Below are 24,639 nucleotides of genomic sequence, written 5' to 3'. Positions count from 1 at the left end.
TTGTATTATCTGTATCACAGATCTTTGTCAAAATAGTCTTACCTATTTTTCTTACTAGTAACCACAATAAACTTACACCTGGTAATAAGCTCATCGCTTTCTTTTGTAAATTCCAAATAAAAAGTCCAACAGTGATATTATCTTATAGTTATTTGAACTCCAGATGTTTTAAGCTATAAGCAACACAGCTACAGTTTCAGCCTATTGTCACAGCCTTTGGAACTAGTTCTTTCTACCAGCATTTTGATGATATATTCCAATGATTTACCAGGAACCCGAAGCAGCAGTCCCATGCTATAAACAATGCCACCGTCTTTCAAAACAGTGTCATAAATGTATACTGTTACTATGAGACAAGTATTATACTAAAATCTTACCAAAATTGACAGACAAGGTCTGAAAATATTCAGATTGAGAGTTGTGTCAGTCATGAACTTGAGGTTATGCCCTCTGGGGTTATTTACAAATAAATAAGGTATATTACAAGTTACTGATAATGTGACTTCAAAGTCCTGATGGATATGATGAATGGTATACTCGAAAAAAAAATGAATTGTGGCTTGTACTTGTTCAAAGTTTGTTTCAGATTTCATGTTTTTGACCCATTAATTATATTTCTGGATGTCCTGAAACTGAAACCTGGCTATTGATATCCTTAATGTCTAATGATAGTAAGAAATCAACAATAATAGACCTTTATGATGTAATTTAATGTTTATAAACATAGTGTGTCACCGTAACCCCGACCTACGTGGTTTGGTCACCATACAGCTTGTGATGTCATGAGATTGATATTTATTACTCTAGTATGTATCCTCCATACCACTTGTAATCCCCATTCATACTAAAGGAAACATTAACTTAGGTCCCTGCTCATCTCTTTGTTTGTAGCATTGAATCATGACTGGCAAGTCTGCTGATGGCCTATAACAATCATTTGACTGGAGAGGTTATTTCAAGTGATATAACATGACCTGTCTCATTTTAGATCCGTTTTACTGGGTTCTTGAAATATTTCACAGCATTTCGCAACCCTTAATAAATTGATTTAATACTTCTTCATTTATCTTAAGTGTCATCTTTTGTGTGATTCCTCGTTTATCAAATTAGAGGAGACCAAATTAAACAAGAATAGTTCAAATTTTTGTTACTTGTACGGAAAATGACATTTTGAGTTATGCACTTAATGAACTCATACCTATTGTGCAATAAGCCGAGGGTGCTAACACATTTGTTTTACTTGTACTTGATATTTTGATTTGATTACCAAGCATGGGCTTATTGTTTGATATATACGGTACCCTGGTAAAAACACAATTTATTTTATGATATGATGGCAGTTTGCCATGTGTATATATAAACAGGATACAGTGTTACAAGTCAAACAAGACCACATACTACAGTTTCATTTCTTATGCTGAAAGAACAAATGAATCCCATCTTAAACTGTCTCACTCTGTATCGTATATACCGGTTGTGGTTGTTGTTAATGAAGCGATTTAAACATGATTTTCATGTTGAGGAAGCATTGCATAACATAACTCACAAATACAGGTACAAGTTTAGGCATATATTGTGACTACTGGGAGTCCCTATGGAGGCAGTTTACACAACAGTCAGATCACAAGTACAGGGTTGGGATCAGACGTATAGCAGCAAATCTTATGTAAAAATATATTGTAACTGGTCCCTGTGAGAGGCAGTTTACACACCGGTCAGATCATCAGATCACAAGTACAGGGTTGGGATCAGATATATAGCAGCAAACCTTATGTTAAAATATATTGTGACTAGTCCCTGTTTGAGGCAGTTTACACAACGGTCAGATCACAAGTGCAGGTCAGATGTTAGACATATAGCAGCCAACCTTATGTTGAAATACATTGAGACTAGTCCCTATAAGAGGCAGTTAACGCAACGGTCAGATCAAAAGTACATGTCTTGGATCAGACGTATAGCAGTAAATCTTAAGTAGAAATATATTGTATCTAGTCCCTGTGGGTCAATTATGTGTATGTTAAACAAACCTTAGTGTGGCAACCTGAAGGAAATAGGACAAATTTTTCACGTGTAGGGTATAACATACAGAAACAGCTAAACAATTATGAAATTTTGGATAACATGGCATCTGATTTTTTTGATCTTTGATATTATAAAAACACACAATGATATTGGTTCATGGCCTTCTGGTGCTCAGAGCTGTTGATCCAGATATCATCTTCATTGCATATTACTGCTCATCAATTTCCAAATAGCCTGCCTTAGGACAAAGAAGGATCAGGAGGAGAAATCAAGCATGCATGATATTAAATATAATGTCAGAAAAAAAGGTAGAGGGATGAAAAATTGCTTCAGGGATGAATGAACATTTACGTGAGCAGAGTACATTTCCAATAAAAAGGACGGGAAATGTGGAAGTTCAGTGATTGAAAGATTTCAAAGGAGTGGGGAATACATTTCCAATAAAAGTGGGGGGAGGATGAGATATGGCTTTGAAGTTATCAAAAAGAGTGGAGGGGGGATTATAAAAAAGAAGATGGATATGCACAGCCAATAAGGAAAAGACTGAAGAAGTTTCAGTTCAGCAAGGACAGTTTACCATATTCAAGTATTATTTAAAAAAGCTGTCAGTGGTTGAAATTTTGTAATATAGAGTGTGGTTCACATGTCTTTCCAGTCCTCTTGTTTAATAAATCAGCAGCACATTTTCAATAAATAGAATCACATGATTATTGTACTGATTGCTACCTGATTGATATCTGAAGCTTAATGTCACCTGTCATGGAATCACTTCATTAGTGTACCTTCCTAACACTGGACGACTTAATCTGTAATGCCATATCACTTTGTCCGATTGGGCCATACTGCTGTTGTGACTGTTTGTTTATTCATCCAACTCTCATTCTTTTGGAAGATTCCATTTTACATCTTTTGTATTTGTTTTTTTTTAAATTATTATTAAAGTATATTGTTTTTGTATGATGGAGTGAAACATGACCATAATTTTTCCAGTAATGGTGAATATGGTAGCAGCAGAGTCAACATTTGTGTTAAACTTAAAGCTGTTTAATAACTACAAGACCTGTCATCTTCAATCATATTGTATAGTTATATGTGATTTAAAGCATCTCAGCACATGGTTTCAATCATATTGTATAGTTATATGTGATTTAAAGCATCTCAGCACATGGTTTCAATCGTAGATTTAGCCAATACTTTATGGCTACTTGGACTTCATTTATACAAACCAATGTTAAAGTTTCACATTTAAGGTTTTAATATACCTGGAAAATACTTATATCTGTGCATGGCTATCCCAAAACTCATTTCAGATTCTGAATTTTACCTGCAGATTACCATTAATTTGATTTTGTTTGTTAATTGTACAATGATAAAGTTTTTTTTTCATCTTGGCCTAGAGCCTTATTTCTAAAAAAGTACAGGTTACAACTAAACCTGCAGCATACAAGTATCTCTATGCAATGGCCATTCTGACTTTCCGTGTAGATTTCAGCTAATCATTAATTTATCTATCTTAATTATACATGAATATAATTGATATATTTTCTCTATCTTGATGATATGGAGGAGGAGGAGGGACACACTAGATGTACAATATGTTTAGGATGTTAAGTAATCATCAACACTATGCCCTATTTTCTCTCATTGTCTGTAGTAACTAGTCTGTATGTTTGTTTAATATATCTGCTACCTAAATATCATAAGACACACTTTGGTTGTGTCATTAATGATTTAATTCACATGGTTATCTCATTCAGCAGTGAACGTCCTTGTGTCAGTGTCTTATACCTAAATGAATTGTAGAGTTTTCTTTTCTGATAAATATCAGTTGAACTCAAACATCATTTTTTTAAGTATAGAGCTGGAAATGATACAATATGTTTTTTTAATCATTCTGCTTTGATTTTTTTTTTTTTGTTATGTTTCCGTTTGTATTTAAATGCAGTACTTTCATGATTTTGTTTTTATTTTTTTTTTTTAACTTGTTTTGCTATTTGATTTACATTTTAGTTGTGTGTTTAAGTGTCAGGGTTTTGTTGATTGGGAGAGATTGAGGTGCTAGGTACCTATGTGTGACTCACCGGGGAAGATATATATATACAGGTTGACACTGCTTGTGTTTCTACATCCTGATCCTGTGAACCTTGAGCACTTAATGTTATCAGTTCAATGTGTAGTAATGATTACATGAAAATAAGTTGTGAATTCTGGTATCTTTGTCACAAATTTATATCTTAATATGTTAGATTTATTAATCTAGTAAAAGAATACCTGACTACTTATCAACTTGTATGTATTCTACAACATTCATATACAGAGTCTATTTCTGTTCGAAGTTTACACACAGAAAAAATTTAAACACCACCTGTGGATATTATGGTAGAGTGCACCATATAAGGGGCCATATGATACCTACTCCAAAGTAATGTTACAAATAGACAAATTGTTCAGAAATAATTCATGATTAAAGTGGTGAATGGAGTAGAATATGTGTATTGATAGATGTATTACAACAGGCATTGGTTTTTTAAACTACCAACTTTTGTCTGATTATTTGGAAACTGGTGAAATAATTTTGGATCATACAATTAACAATTTCAAAAAAATAAATTCTTGAAAAGCATGTTTTTTCACAAATGTAGGAACTCTTCTTTTGAACATTATTATTAGAATACTTTTGTCATCATAAACATTCATATATATTAAATAGTGACTTACTGATAGTAGCATGAAAAGTTTTGATAACACCTGTGTTATTTCATGTCACATTATATACACAAAATTTCGGTTCATTTCACTCAAGTTTTTGTTGAAGTCTAATTCAGGCATAGTGTAAGGAAATTATCCAACTCCTTATGTCGGAAAAAATTTTACTAAATGTGATCCCTAGAATTTAGGTGTTTGTGGGTGTTTTGTATTATTTATTTTTATCAAATCTCAAACAAAATGTTACCATGTTAGCAAAATATTGATTAGAAGTGTATATAATTTTGTAACGTATAAAAAAACCATATCTGTTAGAAAGAAAGATTTAGGCAAATGTCCTTATTTACATAGGCAGTGTTTTTCTGTCACCAAAATATTCCTGTATTCTATGCCTGCATAATTTGGGAAACTTGAGTGACAGTCTATTTTTCTTACCTGTTTTTTTTTTTATTCCTGTAAACCTTTACAACTTGAGTAATCAATTTAAAAAATGTTTGAAAAAAATCTGTGAGTAATCAACTGATATTCAAATTTCACCACCTTGATTATGATCAGTGACTATTAGTCTTTGGTCGATATAAAGTGTGTGTTTGTCAGTGATGTATGAACATATTTGGTTCAGCTGTCACAATTTTACAGTTAATGAATTTTGTGGGGGATAGGGAAATGGATGAATGTCATTAAGAACATTTGACAGGTCATTCACTAATGCTGGCAAAGTTCCGGTTTGTCCTGTTTACTCAGCAGATGATGACCCAAGTCCATGTATTTCGGCTTATCTACCTGAGGTATAGAGATACATTGTTTAGTTCATTCAAGAGTACTGGAGCTTATACACGAAATCTGGGACCTTACTTCTGGTGTACCTGGAACTCACCTGCATATCAGATCTATGATCTGGCCTACTTATGTACTATATTTGGAGTTTTTATGCTGATGTAATGAAAATAACCAGCCGTTGGGTTCCGGTGGATATTCCAGTTTTGTCCTGTGTATAGGCCTGATAGATGATATCAACTACTTCCACCACCTCCACATCTGGAATGTCCAATCTTTTTATAAATCCTGGTCATACAGACCATTAAGTACAAATGCACCTTTACTTTACGATAACAATATTAAAATCATTCAAAAAATGATTTTCACCCTCATCTGACTTTAAAGGAAATATGCATCTGTTGCCATGTTTTTGAAGAAAGTTGTCATAAATATTTGATTTAGAGTTATGAAAGCATGGTTTATTACAGTACATGTATATATGTATATATATAAAGATTGTCTCAAAAGGATTGAAAAATTTACCATCTGAATGTTACATAGGTCATTATTTATTCAATGTCTCTGCTAGGATGCGAACCCTGGACCTCGGACTTTCTAGCCTTACTACTCAACCGATCAGAGCTGTCTGTTGTCAGTGGTATTTATCAGGGATACAAATAAATTATTTCTCAGAACAAACAAACCCTAACACATCACTTGTTTATGTTTTCCCACATAATTGATATAAGTGCTGGAATTAGTCATTTGCATCATTTCACCTGTCTGATTTTGCTCAATGAAAGTCATGAATTTATTAGCTCTTGGGCATCATCAAATGACAGACTTTCCAGATATAGTTTTACATCTGTCCATGCTTAAAAAGTTCTTGTTATCACTCTTTCTGGAGATCTAAGTGTTTGATAGATCATTCTCAAATTCATATGTAGGTTTGTCTTGGTACCCACATTTGCATGGTCCATTTTATGACTGATTGCAATAAAAGATGACAGGCTGTTGAGGCAGTCGTCTTCAATTTTGACAAGTTTGTTTTTGAAGTACTGGATGGATCAATCCAGTATTTCATTTGTTGGCTGTATTTGGTTTTTAGTTGTACCCTTTTGATTTTGGAAGTGATCTGAAAAACCAAAATGGTTGAAAGATGCCATCTTGGATTATGACTATGAAGATTTTTATTGTTGTTTCTTGAGATTTACAGAATGAATCTTTCTCAAATTTCATACAGTGTACAAATCGTTCCTGTCATTCTCATTGAAAGAGCATTCATTGGACTACAGTAGACCATACTCAATCTATTAGTATTTGCTGAAGATTAATATTTTGTCTGAAGGTAAAATGTCAAGGTCAGTATTACTTGAATAAACAGAAAATGATAATCAGATGTAGGCAAAAGATGGTCATGGTAATTAGGAATTCACCTTAAATCACAATACGAGATTCTAGCTTAACATGTGAAAATGATATTTACTAGATAATATATGGCTGAGGACAAAGGTACAATGCATTTAGATCAGAAGAAGTTTCTCAATAAATATTGAATTTGATAGAACTGAATAAGTTTCTCAATGAATATTGAACCTAATAGAACAGAATAAGTTTCTCAAGTAATATTGCGAGATTTCATGTGAGGATTGATAAATGGGTATACACAACATTTTAGAAACACTGAAAAGGCAAGAATGGCTTAGATATGAAGATGAAATAAAGGGGTATGTCTTTTTTAATTCTATATGACAGAAATATTTGTATTCAATGAAGCAAATAGATGTACATTACTATTTAGGATCATTCACAATCTTAGTAATGTATTGTACATGACTGCAGGGACACAATTAAAAACTTCCGTGCACTAAATATGTAGATTTCGTGTTTTGTTGTGAAGGATAACAAACAATATGTAAATTAGGCTTAGAGGATTTAAATCCTTCGTGACTGGAAGTAGATTGATTGTATGATGTAATTTGAAACTTTTCTCTAGTATCGCATTTAGGAAATGTTTGTGGTTACAACAGGAAGATAAGTGTTATGCAACAACACTGCTCAGGTTCTTTCAGATAAAATTTAGGAAGGAAACAGTTTTCTTAATTAAATGAAAGATAAGATATATTTTTCTAAGGATTTTAAGTGTTATTTTGCTGAATTATTATTAAATAAAATAATCAAAATATCTTTGAATTAAAATCATCCTTTCCACAATGGACTGTTGATATTCCAGCCACCTTACTGTACAGTGAAACTTTGATAATCCAGCCACCTTACTGTACAGTGAAACATTGACAATCTAGCCACCTTACTGTACAGTGAAACCCTGACAATCTAGCCACCTTACTGTACAGTGAAACTTTGACAATCTAGCCACCTTACTGTACAGTGAAACCCTGACAATCTAGCCACCTTACTGTACAGTGAAAATTTGACAATCCAGTAATCTTACTGTACAGTGAAACTTTGACAATCTAGCCACCTTACTGTACAGTGAAACCCTGACAATCTAGCCACCTTACTGTACAGTGAAACTTTGACAATCCAGTAATCTTACTGTACAGTGAAACTTTGACAATCCAGTAATCTTACTGTACAGTGAAACTTTGATAATCCAGCCACCTTACTGTACAGTGAAAATTTGACAATCCAGTAATCTTACTGTACAGTGAAACTTTGACAATCTAGCCACCTTACTGTACAGTGAAGATTTGACAATCCAGCCACCTTACTGTACAGTGAAGATTTGACAATCCAGCCACCTTACTGTACAGTGAAACTTTGACAATCTAGCCACCTTACTGTACAGTGAAACTTTGACAATCCAGCCACCTTACTGTACAGTGAAACTTTGACAATCCAGCCACCTTACTGTACAGTGAAAATTTGACAATCCAGTAATCTTACTGTACAGTGAAACTTTGACAATCTAGCCACCTTACTGTACAGTGAAACTTTGACAATCCAGCCACCTTACTGTACAGTGAAACTGACAATCTAGCCACCTTACTGTACAGTGAAACCTTGATATTCCAGCCACCTTACTGTACAGTGAAACCTTGACAATCCAGTAATCTTACTGTACAGTGAAACCTTGACAATCTAGCCACCTTACTGTACAGTGAAACCCTGACAATCTAGCCACCTTACTGTACAGTGAAACCCTGACAATCTAGCCACCTTACTGTACAGTGAAACCTTGACAATCTAGCCACCTTACTGTACAGTGAAACCCTGACAATCTAGCCACCTTACTGTACAGTGAAACCCTGACAATCTAGCCACCTTACTGTACAGTGAAACCTTGATATTCCAGCCACCTTACTGTACAGTGAAACCTTGATATTCCAGCCACCTTACTGTACAGTGAAACCCTGACAATCTAGCCACCTTACTGTACAGTGAAACCTTGATAATCCAGCCACCTTACTGTACAGTGAAACCCTGATATTCCAGCTACCTTACTGTACAGTGAAACTTTGACAATCTAGCCACCTTACTGTACAATGAAACCTTGATAATCTAGCCACCTTGGTGTACACTGAAACCTTGATATTCCAACCACCTTACTGTAAAGTGAAACCTTGACAATCCAGTAATCTTACTGTACAGTGAAACCCTGACAATCTAGCCACCTTACTGTACAGTGAAACCCTGACAATCTAGCCACCTTACTGTACAGTGAAACCTTGATATTCCAGCCACCTTACTGTACAGTGAAACCTTGATAATCTAGCCACCTTGCTGTACACTGAAACCTTGATATTCCAGCCACCTTACTGTACAGTGAAACCTTGATAATCCAGCCACCTTACTGTACACTGAAACTTTGACAATCTAGCCACTTTCTGTACAGTGAAACCTTGACAATCTAGCCACCTTACTGTACAGTGAAACCTTGATAATCCAGCCACCTTGCTGTACAGTGAAACCTTGACAATCTAGCCACCTTACTGCACAGTGAAACCCTGACAATCTAGCCACCTTACTGTACAGTGAAACATTGACAATCTAGCCACCTTACTGTACAGTGAAACCCTGACAATCTAGCCACCTTACTGTACAGTGAAACCTTGATAATCCAGCCACCTTACTGTACAGTGAAACTTTGACAATCTAGCCACCTTACTATACAGTTAAACCTTGACAATCTAGCCACCTTGCTGTACAGTAAAAACCCTGACAATCTAGCCACCTTACTGCACAGTGAAACCTTGATAATCCAGTAATCTTACTGTACAGTGAAACCTTGATAATCCAGCCACCTTACTGTACAGTGAAACCTTGACAATCTAGCCACCTTACTGTACAGTGAAACCTTGATAATCCAGCCACCTTGCTGTACAGTGAAACCTTGACAATCTAGCCACCTTACTGCACAGTGAAACCCTGACAATCTAGCCACCTTACTGTACAGTGAAACATTGACAATCTAGCCACCTTACTGTACAGTGAAACCCTGACAATCTAGCCACCTTACTGTACAGTGAAACCTTGATAATCTAGCCACCTTACTGTACAGTGAAACCTTGATAATCTAGCCACCTTACTGTACAGTGAAACCTTGATAATCTAGCCACCTTGCTGTACAGTGAAACCTTGACAATCTAGCCACCTTACTGTACAGTGAAACCCTGACAATCTAGCCACCTTACTTTTCAATTGGTCTGTTAACAAGAACATCATCCTTTCATCATTATTTTTAACCCTCTAAATGGACTGTTTATAACTTTACGCCTAATATCTGAAATGGGAATATTTTTGCTAATAGGTTTTCAATACTGTGTTATTGTTATCGCTCATGTTACAGAGACTGTTTAACATCATGTTTGTATTAATTTACCAGCTCTCTACAGATATTTCAACGTGAATCTCATCCTTCTGCATATAAGGCAGGATCTCGTAGTGCAAAAGAAGGCCTTAGTCTCTTTGGTAAGATGTTATTCATTGTACCTGTATATACTGAACTGTGTCATGTCCGTCGGAATCTAATGGTTGGTGTTTACAAGTAAGATTATATCACACCAGTAAATTGTACCCACAAATTCAGATAAGATATCACACGTAATGTGGATATAACATTATCTGTCATAATTAAAACAGGAAGGTTATCAGACAACATTTAAAATGTTGAGTGGTTGTAAATTGAGTGGGTTAAGCATGTTTGTTATGAATAGAGATATAAACGGCTATTGAATGTCTACACAAATGCATTGGCCTGTAGTCTGAACTTTTGATACCGGGTAGGAAGATTTGTTCAAATTAAAATTTAATGTGCAGTATAACATGTACTTATATTTTTAATTGGTAGATCACATATTTACAACTGTTTATCACAAATTTATCATATTTACAACTGTTTATCACAAATTTATCATATTTACAACTGTTTATCAGAAAATTTACCATATTTACAACTGTTTATCACAAATTTATCATATTTACAACTGTTTATCAGAAAATTTACCATATTTACAACTGTTTATCACAAATTTATCATATTTACAACTGTTTATCAGAAAATTTACCATATTTACAACTGTTTATCACAAATTTATCATATTTACAACTGTTTATCAGAAAATTTACCATGTTTACAACTGTTTGTCACAAATTTACCATATTTACAACTGCATGTTTATCATATATTTACCATATTTACAACTGTTTATCACAAATTTACCATGTTTACAACTGTTTATCATATATTTACCATATTTACAACTGTTTATCACAAATTTACCATGTTTACAACTGTTTATCACAAATTTATCATATTTACAACTGTTTATCAGAAAATTTACCATATTTACAACTGTTTATCACAAATTTATCATATTTACAACTGTTTATCAGAAAATTTACCATATTTACAACTGTTTATCACAAATTTATCATATTTACAACTGTTTATCAGAAAATTTACCATGTTTACAACTGTTTGTCACAAATTTACCATATTTACAACTGCATGTTTATCATATATTTACCATATTTACAACTGTTTATCACAAATTTACCATGTTTACAACTGTTTATCATATATTTACCATATTTACAACTGTTTATCACAAATTTACCATGTTTACAACTGTTTATCACAAATTTACCATGTTTACAACTGTTTATCATATATTTACCATATTTACAACTGTTTATCACAAATTTACCATATTTACAACTGTTTATCACAAATTTACCATGTTTACAACTGTTTATCATATATTTACCATATTTACGACTGTTTATCACAAATTTACCATGTTTACAACTGTTTATCACAAATTTATCATTTTAACTTGATGTCCTGAAGCTGATAGTGTACAAAATATTTATTTATGTATCTCTTTAAAAAATACCAAAAAAGCACCATGTTAAGGACATAAATCTGGTATAGATATCTGTTTAATGCTTGCAGGAATTCTGAATCGCTGTCGATCCCAAGTTGGCATGAGAAAACTTAGGTGAGCACCAGTATTACATTTGTTGCTCTATGGAAACTGCACAGTTGGTTTATGTTAGTGAGAGATTTAATTTGCTATATTCACTTTCATTTAAGATATCACAAATTAAAGACCCAATTAACATTATAACAGTAAATCAAAACCTGAGATAATGTTTTATATGCCTGTAGACATGTATATCAATTAGTAAACATAATTTACATGGAATTTTAACTCCCTTCCCAAGCTGGGATGACCACAAAATATTACCTCTGCCAAAATAAAAACAAAACTTCTGTAGTATAGGAATTGTTGATTATCACTATCATTATTGAAAGGAAGTGATGTTTACAGGTATTGACAGTTAAATAATTCAAACAGGGCATCATATTACTGTAATAATATTCTGTTAATTTGTGTATTTTACATTGAATATTCATGAAAACTGGATACGAAGTGACAGATAATGTTAATGATTTTCAATCTTTCAAAATCACAAACACATTTACCCAAATCATTCTATAGATGGACTGTAGCATATAGGATTCTGTTGCTGTCCCTCTCATTACAACGTCTACCCCATCTCTTGTCTGTGTATATTGATCTATGTTTTCCATTAGATTTTTTTGTCAGTTTCAGAAATTCTAGATGTGATTCATATACCCTTTTCCTCTATAGTTCCAGAAAAATAGTTCCACACCTCTTTAGGAAGTAGTGCAAGAAGACAGCTTTTCTTAGGAGATAACCGGAGTTCATGATGTCAATTTCAATGACACAAAGGAGAAATATGACATATAAAAAAATTCTGTCATTCTTGTAGTTGTCTTGCTGTGTTCTGTTTTATAATGAGTCATAAAATATGGAATGATTTCCATGAAATGGTTAGAATGTCTGGAGTTGACACGATGATTGCAAGTGTGCAAGAAACTCTGAAGCCTTGACTCATTTCCTAGAAATGTAATCTACAGTAATATATATAGAGAGTGACGAGTGTAATCAATACCTGGACCAGCACAGACCAGCCTTCACAGTCTATATACTATACATGTGTACTTATCGCCCTGTAAATACCCATTTTCAGCGAAACACACCTCTTTCTTGATACTAGTTTATATTTAGCATTACTAGAAAAGTATTTCAATCACACATATTCCCATAACGAATGAATGAATTAGAGAGAAATATTTCTCGGAACCTGGAATGTACCAGGTAATATTTACAAAGAACTCTTTGCAGTAGTGAGTGTCTGTACTAGAGAAAACCATCTGTTAAAAATGTCATCTCTAGCTGTGCAAGAAAGTATTATGATAATTCAGATAACATCATGCAAAAAATCAGATCAACAATAGCTGTAATTGTACTTGAAGACATCACTTGAGTTGCATAGAGCCTCATATTAATGTCGTTTACAATTGAGTTCTTGTTTACTTACCAGAGGTTTTTCTACTTTCATTTTTAATGTACCTAAAAACAAATTGACAAGTTGAACTTTTGATATAACTGATGTGTAATGTTTAACTAATTTTAGTGTCAATGCACTCAACAATTAATTAATTCAGTGTTGTAGCGTGAATGTGACATTTACTAGTTATTGTGTACAATTTTACACCTACGTGGATTTAGCCATAAATAAGCTGTAGTGTTTAGACAAACAAATGTTCAGGTGTACATATATTACACCTGCAATCCAAGTTAATGGGTTGTGTTGTGTTATGAAATATTGTTTATTTCACAAAAAACCTATCATGCATTACAGTGAGTATTTAGTGTTTCCTAACCACATCTATTAAAAAAAACTGTCACAGATTTTGTGTACATATCACACTATTCCCCAGTTACTGTCTTGTGGTATGAAGAAATTTTCCACAGTACAAACATCAAAAGTGTTTTAAAAACAAATTTCGAATCTCTGTGAAATATTGTGCCCATTTTGAGTAATTTCATGATTATCTCCACTAACCCCTAAAATCAGCAACACAGAATAGATTATTGAATGGCCCCAATTCTTAATGAGAAAACTTTTTTTATCAGAGCATGATATTCTAAAACAAAATCAGGTGCTACTGCATTATTGTACTTCTTTGTGTATCAATTAAACATTTGAAAAGAATAAATTCGACAGGACAAATGTATTCCGCTAATGTTTTCAGACCTAACGGCCATCTTCAGGCAATACATTTATTATAATTGAAGATGGCCGTTAGTCCTGAAAACATTAGCGGAATACATTTGTCCTGTCAATTTTATTCTTTTCAAATATTTTATCGCAACACAAAGTATCTTTAAGTTATGTATATATATATATGTATATGTTTTATTACAATAAAATCAACATTAGTGTTAATTCCCTACCTAATTCCACTAATTAAGCGGTACACTTTGAGGTATATTAATAAGCTTGTCCATATTGGTCAGTATGTACCCCACCTTTTTATTGCGTAGGGGAAGGGGGGCATATAGTATTTCCAATGTCTGTTCATCTCGTCATGTCTTGTCCCAATCAGATTCTTGTTTGCATGGGAGCCAGGGCATTCATATCTACAGACATTTTGTAGTTTTAAGGCAGCACATCACATTGAAGCTGATGAACAATTGAATTAGTTCTGCTAAACCATATTTTGTGTTTTAGATATTTTTTTAAAGTGCATTTGACTTCATTTCAGATTGTGGTGTATGCAACCCCTCAGAGACCTGTGTGTGTTGACCCAGCGGCAGAATGCCATCACTTTCTTTGTGAGCCCACGTAACATTGAAGTGCTTACAACGCTGACCGATTGCCTTAAACACATCAAGAATGTCACAGTGAGTAAATGAGACCAGTCAGTTCATATGTCACAGTCATCTCAAACACTACAATTAATATCATGGTCAGTTCATATGTCACAGTCATCTCAAACACTACAATTAATATCATGGTCAGTTCATATGTCACAGTCATCTCAAACACTACATTTAATATCATGGTCACATATGTCACAGTCATCTCAAACACTACATTTAATATCATGGTCAGTTCATATGTCACAGTCATCTCAAACACTACATTTAATATCATGGTCAGTTCATATGTCACAGTCATCTCAAACACTACATTTAATATCATGGTCAGTTCATATGTCACAGTCATCTCAAACACTACAATTAATATCATAGTCAGTTCATATGTCACAGTCATCTCAAACACTACAATTAATATCATAGTCAGTTCATATGTCACAGTCATCTCAAACACTACAATTAATATCATGGTCAGTTCATATGTCACAGTCATCTCAAACACTACATTTAATATCATGGTCAGTTCATATGTCACAGTCATCTCAAACACTACATTTAATATCATGGTCAGTTCATATGTCACAGTCATCTCAAACACTACATTTAATATCATAGTCAGTTCATATGTCACAGTCATCTCAAACACTACATTTAATATCATGGTCAGTTCATATGTCACAGTCATCTCAAACACTACATTTAATATCATGGTCAGTTCATATGTCACAGTCATCTCAAACACTACATTTAATATCATAGTCAGTTCATATGTCACAGTCATCTCAAACACTACATTTAATATCATAGTCAGTTCATATGTCACAGTCATCTCAAACACTACATTTAATATCATGGTCAGTTCATATGTCACAGTCATCTCAAACACTACAATTAATATCATAGTCAGTTCATATGTCACAGTCATCTCAAACACTACATTTAATATCATGGTCAGTTCATATGTCACAGTCATCTCAAACACTACAATTAATATCATAGTCAGTTCATATGTCACAGTCATCTCAAACACTACAATTAATATCATAGTCAGTTCATATGTCACAGTCATCTCAAACACTATTAATATCATGTCACATATGTCACAGTCATCTCAAACACTACATTTAATATCATGGTCAGTTCATATGTCACAGTCATCTCAAACACTACATTTAATATCATGGTCAGTTCATATGTCACAGTCATCTCAAACACTACATTTAATATCATGGTCAGTTCATATGTCACAGTCATCTCAAACACTACATTTAATATCATGGTCAGTTCATATGTCAACTGAAATGTCAGCGTAAACACTGGGAATTCTTGTTGTTGACACTCAAACTGATTCCGTTCATAACTTTTGGGAGGTGTGGAGATTTGAGTGTGTGTAGAACAATAATATTCTGCTACAAAGCCACACCCACAGCCACATCCACAAGAAATTTATACTTCAATGAGTTACACTACTGCATCCACTAGCAGCTGTCATTTAAGTGTGATTTACATAAGTTTTGTGTATTTCTTTTCTTCCAATGTAGATAGAAATTTTACCTATGAGATATGTATTCATCATATAATTAGACAATCTCGACCTTTAAAATACTTCTACGACCAGAAGACCACATTATAACTCTGTATATAGAGCATTGGACTTTGCTACCTCAGATGAAGAACAAAGAGGTGTGGTTCAACTACAGTCTAACCAGGTTATATTGAAATCCTCGGGGGAATAAAAAATACTTCAAATTAACCGGGTTTCAAATTAATCTGTATAAGCTTTTTCTAGCACCCAGATCTATCACACGTTAATGATGAAACAAAGCATATGCATACGTTCTTTCTACAATTTCATAATATTGAACTAGAGACACAGCTTGTTAGTCTATCTACAGCTTGAATAAGTTCATATTTTACATCAATTGTCAGTTGTTTACACTTCTTGCTGGACGAAGCCACTTAAAGCACCTGTCGCTCTCTTCTACATACAAAGTTAAACTAACCAAAACCTTTGTTTAAATGACAAACACTGTACATTGATTAATACTTCTAATTTATTTCTGTTGTATCATATTTTTACCTGGGCATTGAACTAGAGACACAGACGCACCAAAGCGTGACAACACTGCTCACGGGCAATGGGGTGGCCTTCAAATTAAGCTATGTGAAAACTGTTCATTAGTGCTGTCTAGGGCCAGTGTTTACCTTTCAGATAATGCAGGATTTCAAATTAACCAATTTCAAACTAAACGAGGTCAAAATACTAAGTCAAAGAAGACATTTTGACAGGGATTATTTTTGATTTCAATTTAACCACTTTGTCAATATAACCTAGTTCAAATTAAGTGGGTTCTACTTTATCTCTAATGGGTCAGTTTGTGTATCTTATGAAGCTGATCAACAGACCGGTCTGTGCTGTTGTGGTTAGGATGCTAGACAAGACCCCTTAATCCATTTACCCTGGATAGAATGTGTGACAGGCTTCCTGTATGTTATTCAGCATAGTAGCCATCTCAAAATGACCCTGGCTGTTTGTTGTCTCCTCTAATTGTAATATTTCTAGTAGCTGATTGAAGAATGAGAAATCTGTTTATTTTTACTTTTCCTATGTCAACACCACATTAAAAGAACTATGTTAGGCATTTCAATGTTAACTGTTGATTTTTCAATTTCAGCAATTCTTATCATATTGTAAGGGATCTTAAAAAAAGGCTATGGCCAAAGTTCCTCTAGCTCACATATTACTGAATGATCTTGTTTTTTATTTTTTAATTTTTATTTATTTATTTCGTGATTTTTAGGTTATCTAACGTAAATTCTAATAATATCATAAGCTCGATTTTCAACATGACTGCCTTGATACTGATATTGTTTCGTTGACTTTTAGCGAGTTCTGGCCAGAATGACCAACACTCAGGCATCTGTCGGAGACTGGCAGGCACTCTATAAGGTAATATATTGATTTAGAATTATAGAATGAAAACTGCTGCAATATAGAAATGAAAAGGTGGAAATACATTATTTGTTCAGTATGGGAATAGGAAGATCCAATGTCCATTTTTTTAAGTGCATTGAAATATTGTCAGCTTTAACATTTAATTTCATCAATGTTGTATGTGACCAGACCGTAGATATCTCCTTGCAGTGTAATGTATTTTCAATTTTATAATTTACTTAACTGCATTAAATATGATAATATATGCTTCAGCCTGATAGGGCCTTACTTAAGGTTGTAATGTGCCCTTGACTTGTTCTAAATTAGCAATTTTAAAAAGGAGGAACTGGCTGCAAGTAATTTAAATTTATGTATTATGAAAACATTTTCCTGTCAACTTCAGTTTTATTTTATTAGCTAAAGGTTGAAACAAGCACCAGTTTCATTGAAGCAGTTATTTTACTTTCTGTATTATATTTATTACATATGACAAAAGTCCTCTTATTGCAAAATGCAGTATCTGTTATTTGTTTATCCACATGGGTGGATAATTGTTCGTGTGTTTGCTCCCATTTTTAATTAATGAATTCCTTTGTTTTGAAAATTAGCTGTTGAAAACATCACTTTGTATAAAAAGTTCAAACCTACCTGACCTGTTTACAGACAGTCTACAATGCTATCTATATTGGAGACATAAGCAGGGCTCAGACACAAGGGATTTACATCTTCAAAAAGGTGAGAACCATTATAGTGAAATGCTCCCCCCCCCCCCCCCAAATTTATAGCTAATTTCTTCAAATAAAGGATGGATTGTCATGCCTGTGGTTCAGATTCGGTGAAAAAAAATCAAATAGAATTGTTTTCTTTAGCTAGATGGTAAATAAAAAATATATAAGCAGAAACATCATTGTAAAGTTATTGAAGGGAAGGCAGCAATATGTTATCAAGAGATAGATTCTGTAGTGTTTGATGACTGTGGAGTAGTTTTAAAGTTTACCATATCTGATTGAATTACAGATATCAGACAACTTTTCTGAGGATCTGCATCGCATTGCCACTCTTATCAGCAAAATTGTAAGTTTTAAAATTTAATTTCCATTATTTTACATACAAGTCTTTTAGCTAATTATTATGCAACAATCATTTTAGTCCCGAAGGTTGTCATGTTTTGCTAATTACTTGATGTGAAGCAGTTTTCACTGTATACAGTGTCAAGTAACAAAGTCTTTGTGCATGACCATTGTTTTAAAGATGTCCTGATTGTCAAGCATGGAAAACCACTAGGCTTGTACTCTTTAGTAACAGTTTAATATTGATTGAGTTTTCAAAACTTGAGATTAACAAGGAAAGTTCCATGAATCAAGTTTAACAGAGATGTTGAAGCAGGTTTCTAAATAAGACCATCAATGAGAAGTTGCTATGACATTCTGGCTGTGGTTGTTCAAAGTTTAGTTCATGTTACCCAGTGTTCAGTGAAAAATTCAAATTGCTGCCACTGAACAAACAAAAGGATTTTTGAAAATTTTCACTAACCACTTGTTATCTCTACCCAGCCTTTGAACAACTGGGGCCGTGAATTTCACTGCCATCATTAGAAATAAAAGATATTTGTTAGAGGAAGGATGCAAGATTCTGGAATTTTGATATTTCATCAAAATTTTGTGACAGCAAACATTGAATTGTAACACTATATTCATGTAGCAAAAGGATAAAAATCTTAGTGACATCAAATGTTAAGAACTAACTTTTTTTCAAAATTCAGTACATAGTAATTTATATCACTTGTTAGGTATAATGAATGACTTTGGGTGTGGATAGTGTGTGTAAAAGTACTGCTGAATCCTTTAATTGATTATGTTTAACTCAACATTATAGAATTGAACAAGATCCATTCTAGCACACTTTATCAAAGCACCAATATCAAGATGTGGTCATCTTTTTATTGGGTGTGATAAAAGTTGAAAACTGAAGAAATGTCCAAAAGTATACTTGTATATGAGTAAAGGAATGTGTGTATGATCTATAAGTGATGATCTATTTAGAGTAGTAATGATATGTGGTGATCAGTTAATTATGTGTTACACCTGGCAGGTAATCAGCTGACTCAATGTCACACATGAGTGATAGCAATGTTTGACTGTACTGACCCTGGGGTCAGTCTTTTGACATCTCAAAATGTGAAGTTGATGCCCAAGGGTCCTATAACCTGAAAATGATAAATTTTCATTGTATATATGGACATCCAGCAAAGTGTTACTGTGTTGAGTTGGTAAGGTGTGTCTCTCACCTGTGCACATGTTACCTGTCTGCTTTACCTGTCATTACCTATCCATGTTACCTATTGCATACGTGCACATAATCTGTCTCGCCTACATGCCAGCTGACGTGTTGCTGGTATGTTTGTTGGTATGTGATTTTGATAGTTGTGTCAATCTTTGAATGTTTGATTTGATGTCAACAACCTTGTCAATGATATGGTATGTTGATTTTAGTATCAAGACCTACTTCTTAATAGACTTTTTCAAATGAACTCAAGTGTCACAGTGACAGCATATATTTAATGTCTAAAACATGCTGATCTGTCAAAACTTTTTAATCACTTTAATATTCTGATTTCTTTCTACTATTAATGGATTACTCTGACATGCTTTAAATCACACTGGTGCATTTGAGTGCATGACTGCACAATTTCAGATTTGACACATGTTATAGATTTTGTAGGTGCAAGATTAATGTAAGGTTCTTTTACAGCAGTATGTTAGCACTGTCTAGATGCAGATTTTTATCATACATAACGGGCCATTGTCCTACTCTCCTCTGTCTCACCCTGCAAACTTCAAGTGTTTTGTTGTGGCAGTGACCTATTGTTTATACTCAAATGTAATAAGCATTCTTCACTACCACAAGGAGGGACCACTTGAAAACATCAAGTGTTTGTGTAGGTATAAATTGTTTATCTCTAAGAGTTGCCCCAATTCAGGTGTGACAATGACCTTGACATACTCAAGGATGGTTTTGGAGAGGAAGAGTCAAATAAAGTCAAACACATACTCTCTAGGGTCTACTCGAAGGCATGACAGAAAAGGGAAAAGAAAATGGACAGAGAGAATCACAGAGAATGAAATGAAGATTGATAGACAGAGGGAAAAACGGAATTGTGGGAATTACAGACAGGGGTTGATATAGAAGTAAAAATTGAAATGATGGACAGACAGTGTCACAGAGAATTAAATAAAGAATGATAAATAGAAATGAAGGTTGATAGACAGAGGGAAAAACTGAATTGTGGGAATTACAGACAGGGGTTGATATAGAAGTAAAAATTGAAATGATGGACAGACAGAGTCACAGAGAATTAAATAAAGAATGATAAATAGAATACAGAAATAGAAGTGTTTATAAAAAAGGAAAGATGTAAATTTACACAGAAGGAATGACACAGATGTAAATTTACACAGAAGGAATGACACAGATGTAAATTTACACAGAAGGAATGACACAGATGTAAAAAGGTGATGGTTGACATGGAACAACATAAAAGAAGGTCGGAGGCCTATGTTGGACTGCCATGGTTTTTCTCCAGGAACTCTGGCATTCCTCCATAACCCAAATCTGGCACATCCTTAAATGACCTTGGCTGTTGGTAGGATGTAAAGCAACAATAAACATGGAAATTAAGGGGATTAGATTGGCTGAAGTAACTACAAGTAGATAAAGATACAACATTTTATAAATAAACTGTTATCCAAATAAAATCAGACTGAATTGTTGTATCCAAATCAGGAAAGCTCTGTTGTAGACTGTTGTATCCAAATCATACTGTTGTATCCAAATCAGACTGTTGTATCCAAATCAGACTGTTGTATCCAAATCATTCTGTTGTATCAGACTGTTGTATCAGACTGTTGTATCAGACCGTTGTATCCAAATCAGACCGTTGTATCCAAATCATTCTGTTGTATCAGACTGTTGTATCCACATCAGACTGTTGTATCCAAATCAGACTGTTGTATCCAAATCAGACTGTTGTATCCAAATCAGACTGTTGTATCCAAATCAGACTGTTGTATCCAAATCATACTGTTGTATCCAAATCAGACTGTTGTATCCAAATCATACTGTTGTATCCAAATCAAACTGGTCTATCCAAATCAGACTGTTGTATCCAAATCAGACTGTTGTATCCAAATCATACTGTTGTATCTGTTGTATCCAAATCACACTGTTGTATCCAAATCAGACTGTTGTATCCAAATCAGACTGTTGTATCCAAATCATACTGTTGTATCCAAATCATACTGTTGTATCAGACTGTTGTATCCAAATCAGACTGTTGTATCCAAATCATACTGTTGTATCCAAATCAGACTGTTGTATCCAAATCATACTGTTGTATCCAAATCAGACTGTTGTATCCACATCATTCTGTTGTATCAGACTGATGTATCCAAATCAGACTGTTGTATCCAAATCAGACTGTTGTATCCAAATCATACTGTTGTATCCAAATTAGACTGTTGTATCCAAATCAGACTGTTGTATCCAAATCAGACTGTTGTATCCACATCAGACTGTTGTATCCAAATCATACTGTTGTATCAAACTGTTGTATCCAATCATACTGTTGTATCCAAATCAGACTGTTGTATCCAAATCAGACTGTTGTATCCAAATCAGACTGTTGTATCCAAATCATACTGTTGTATCCAAATCATACTGTTGTATCCAAATCAGACTGTTGTATCCAAATCATACTGTTGTATCCAAATCAGACTGTTGTATCCAAGTCAAACTGGTCTATCCAAATCATACTGTTGTATCCAAATCATACTGTTGTATCCAAATCATACTGTTGTATCCAAATCATACTGTTGTATCCAAATCAGACTGTTGTATCCAAATCAAACTGTTGTATTCAAATCATAATGTTGTATCCAAATCATACTGTTGTATCCAAATCAGACTGTTGTATCCAAATCAGACTGTTGTATCCAAATCATACTGTTGTATCCAAATCAGACTGTTGTATCCAAATCATACTGTTGTATCCAAATCATACTGTTGTATCCAAATCAGACTGTTGTATCCAAATCAGACTGTTGTATCCAAATCATACTGTTGTATCCAAATCATACTGTTGTATCCAAATCAGACTGTTGTATCCAAATCAGACTGTTGTATCCAAATCAGACTGTTGTATCCAAATTGGACTGTTGTATCCAAATCACACTGTTGTATCCAAATCAGACTGTTGTATCCAAATTAGACTGTTGTATCCAAATCATACTGTTGTATCAGACTGTTGTATCCCAATCATACTGTTGTATCCAAATCAGACTGTTGTATCCAAATCAGACTGGTCCAATTCAGACTGTTGTATCTAAATCATACTGTTGTATCCAAATCATACTGTTGTATCCAAATCAGACTGTTGTATCCAAATCAGACTGTTGTATCCAAATCAGACTGTTGTATCCAAATCATACTGTTGTATCCAAATCATACTGTTGTATCCAAATCAGACTGTTGTATCCAAATCATACTGTTGTATCCAAATCAGACTGTTGTATCCAAATCATACTGTTGTATCCAAATCAGACTGTTGTATCCAATCACACTGTTGTATCAGACTGTTGTATCCAAATCATACTGTTGTATCCAAATCAGACTGTTGTATCCGTGTCCAAATCAGACTGTTGTATCCAAATAAAACTGTTGTATCCACATCATACTGTTGTATTCAAATAAAACTGTTGTATCCACATCATACTGTTGTATCCAAATCATACTGTTGTATCCAAATCATACTGTTGTATCCAAATCATACTGTTGTATCCAAATCAGACTGTTGTATCCAAGTCAAACTGTTGTACTGTTGTATCCACATCATACTGTTGTATCCAAATCAGACTGTTGTATCCACATCATACTGTTGTATCCACATCATACTGTTGTATCCAAATCAGACTGATGTATCCAAATCATACTGTTGTATCAGACTGTTGTATCCAAATCATACTGTTGTATCCACATCATACTGTTGTATCCAAATCAGACTGTTGTATCCAAATCATACTGTTGTATCCAAATCATACTGTTGTATCCAAATCAGACTGTTGTATCCAAATCATACTGTTGTATCCAAATCATACTGTTGTATCCAAATCATACTGTTGTATCCAATCATACTGTTGTATCCAAATCAGACTGTTGTATCCAAATCATACTGTTGTATCCAAATTAGACTGTTGTATCCAAATCATACTGTTGTATCCAAATTAGACTGTTGTATCCAAATCAGACTGTTGTATCCAAATCAGACTGTTGTATCCAAATCAGACTGTTGTATCCAAATCATACTGTTGTATCAGACTGATGTATCCACATCAGACTGTTGTATCCAAATCATTCTGTTGTATCAGACTGTTGTATCCACATCAGACTGTTGTATCCAAATCATACTGTTGTATCCAAATCAGACTGTTGTATCCAAATCATACTGTTGTATCCAAATCATACTGTTGTATCCAAATCAGACTGTTGTATCCAAATCAGACTGTTGTATCCAAATCAGACTGTTGTATCCAAATCAGACTGTTGTATCCAAATCATACTGTTGTATCAGACTGTTGTATCCAAATCAGACTGTTGTATCCAAATCAGACTGTTGTATCCAAATCAGACTGTTGTATCCAAATCAGACTGTTGTATCCAAATCATACTGTTGTATCCAAATCATACTGTTGTATCCAAATCAGACTGTTGTATCCAAATCATACTGTTGTATCCAAATCAGACTGTTGTATCCAAATCAGACTGTTGTATCCAAATCATACTGTTGTATCCCAATCAGACTGTTGTATCCAAATCATACTGTTGTATCCAAATCATACTGTTGTATCCAAATTAGACTGTTGTATCCAAATCATACTGTTGTATCCAAATCAGACTGTTGTATCCAAATCAGACTGTTGTATCCAAATCAGACTGTTGTAT

The 24,639-nt window shown here is 33.9% G+C and overlaps 1 protein-coding gene across 1 annotated transcript in view; it reads left to right on the top strand.

Moving 5' to 3' along the window:
- The window catches only part of LOC132565093 (mutS protein homolog 5-like), a 48,020-nt gene that overhangs the window by 7,286 nt on the left and 16,095 nt on the right, over window positions 1-24,639 (top strand). Inside the window, exons 8-13 of the mRNA XM_060229699.1 lie at window positions 10,334-10,419; window positions 11,906-11,951; window positions 14,594-14,732; window positions 17,596-17,658; window positions 18,307-18,378; window positions 18,661-18,717. Coding sequence (XP_060085682.1) covers window positions 10,334-10,419; window positions 11,906-11,951; window positions 14,594-14,732; window positions 17,596-17,658; window positions 18,307-18,378; window positions 18,661-18,717 — 463 coding nt within the window. The remainder of the gene's footprint in view (window positions 1-10,333; window positions 10,420-11,905; window positions 11,952-14,593; window positions 14,733-17,595; window positions 17,659-18,306; window positions 18,379-18,660; window positions 18,718-24,639) is intronic.

The sequence above is a fragment of the Ylistrum balloti genome, unplaced genomic scaffold (genome assembly GCF_031769215.1).
Source record: "Ylistrum balloti isolate Yb309-2 unplaced genomic scaffold, AGI_CSIRO_Ybal_v1 Utg369690, whole genome shotgun sequence".
Classification (NCBI taxonomy): Eukaryota; Metazoa; Mollusca; class Bivalvia; order Pectinida; family Pectinidae; genus Ylistrum; species Ylistrum balloti.
The sequence above is the reverse complement of the archived record's forward strand: the minus strand, read 5'-3'. Positions and strand labels throughout refer to the sequence as shown.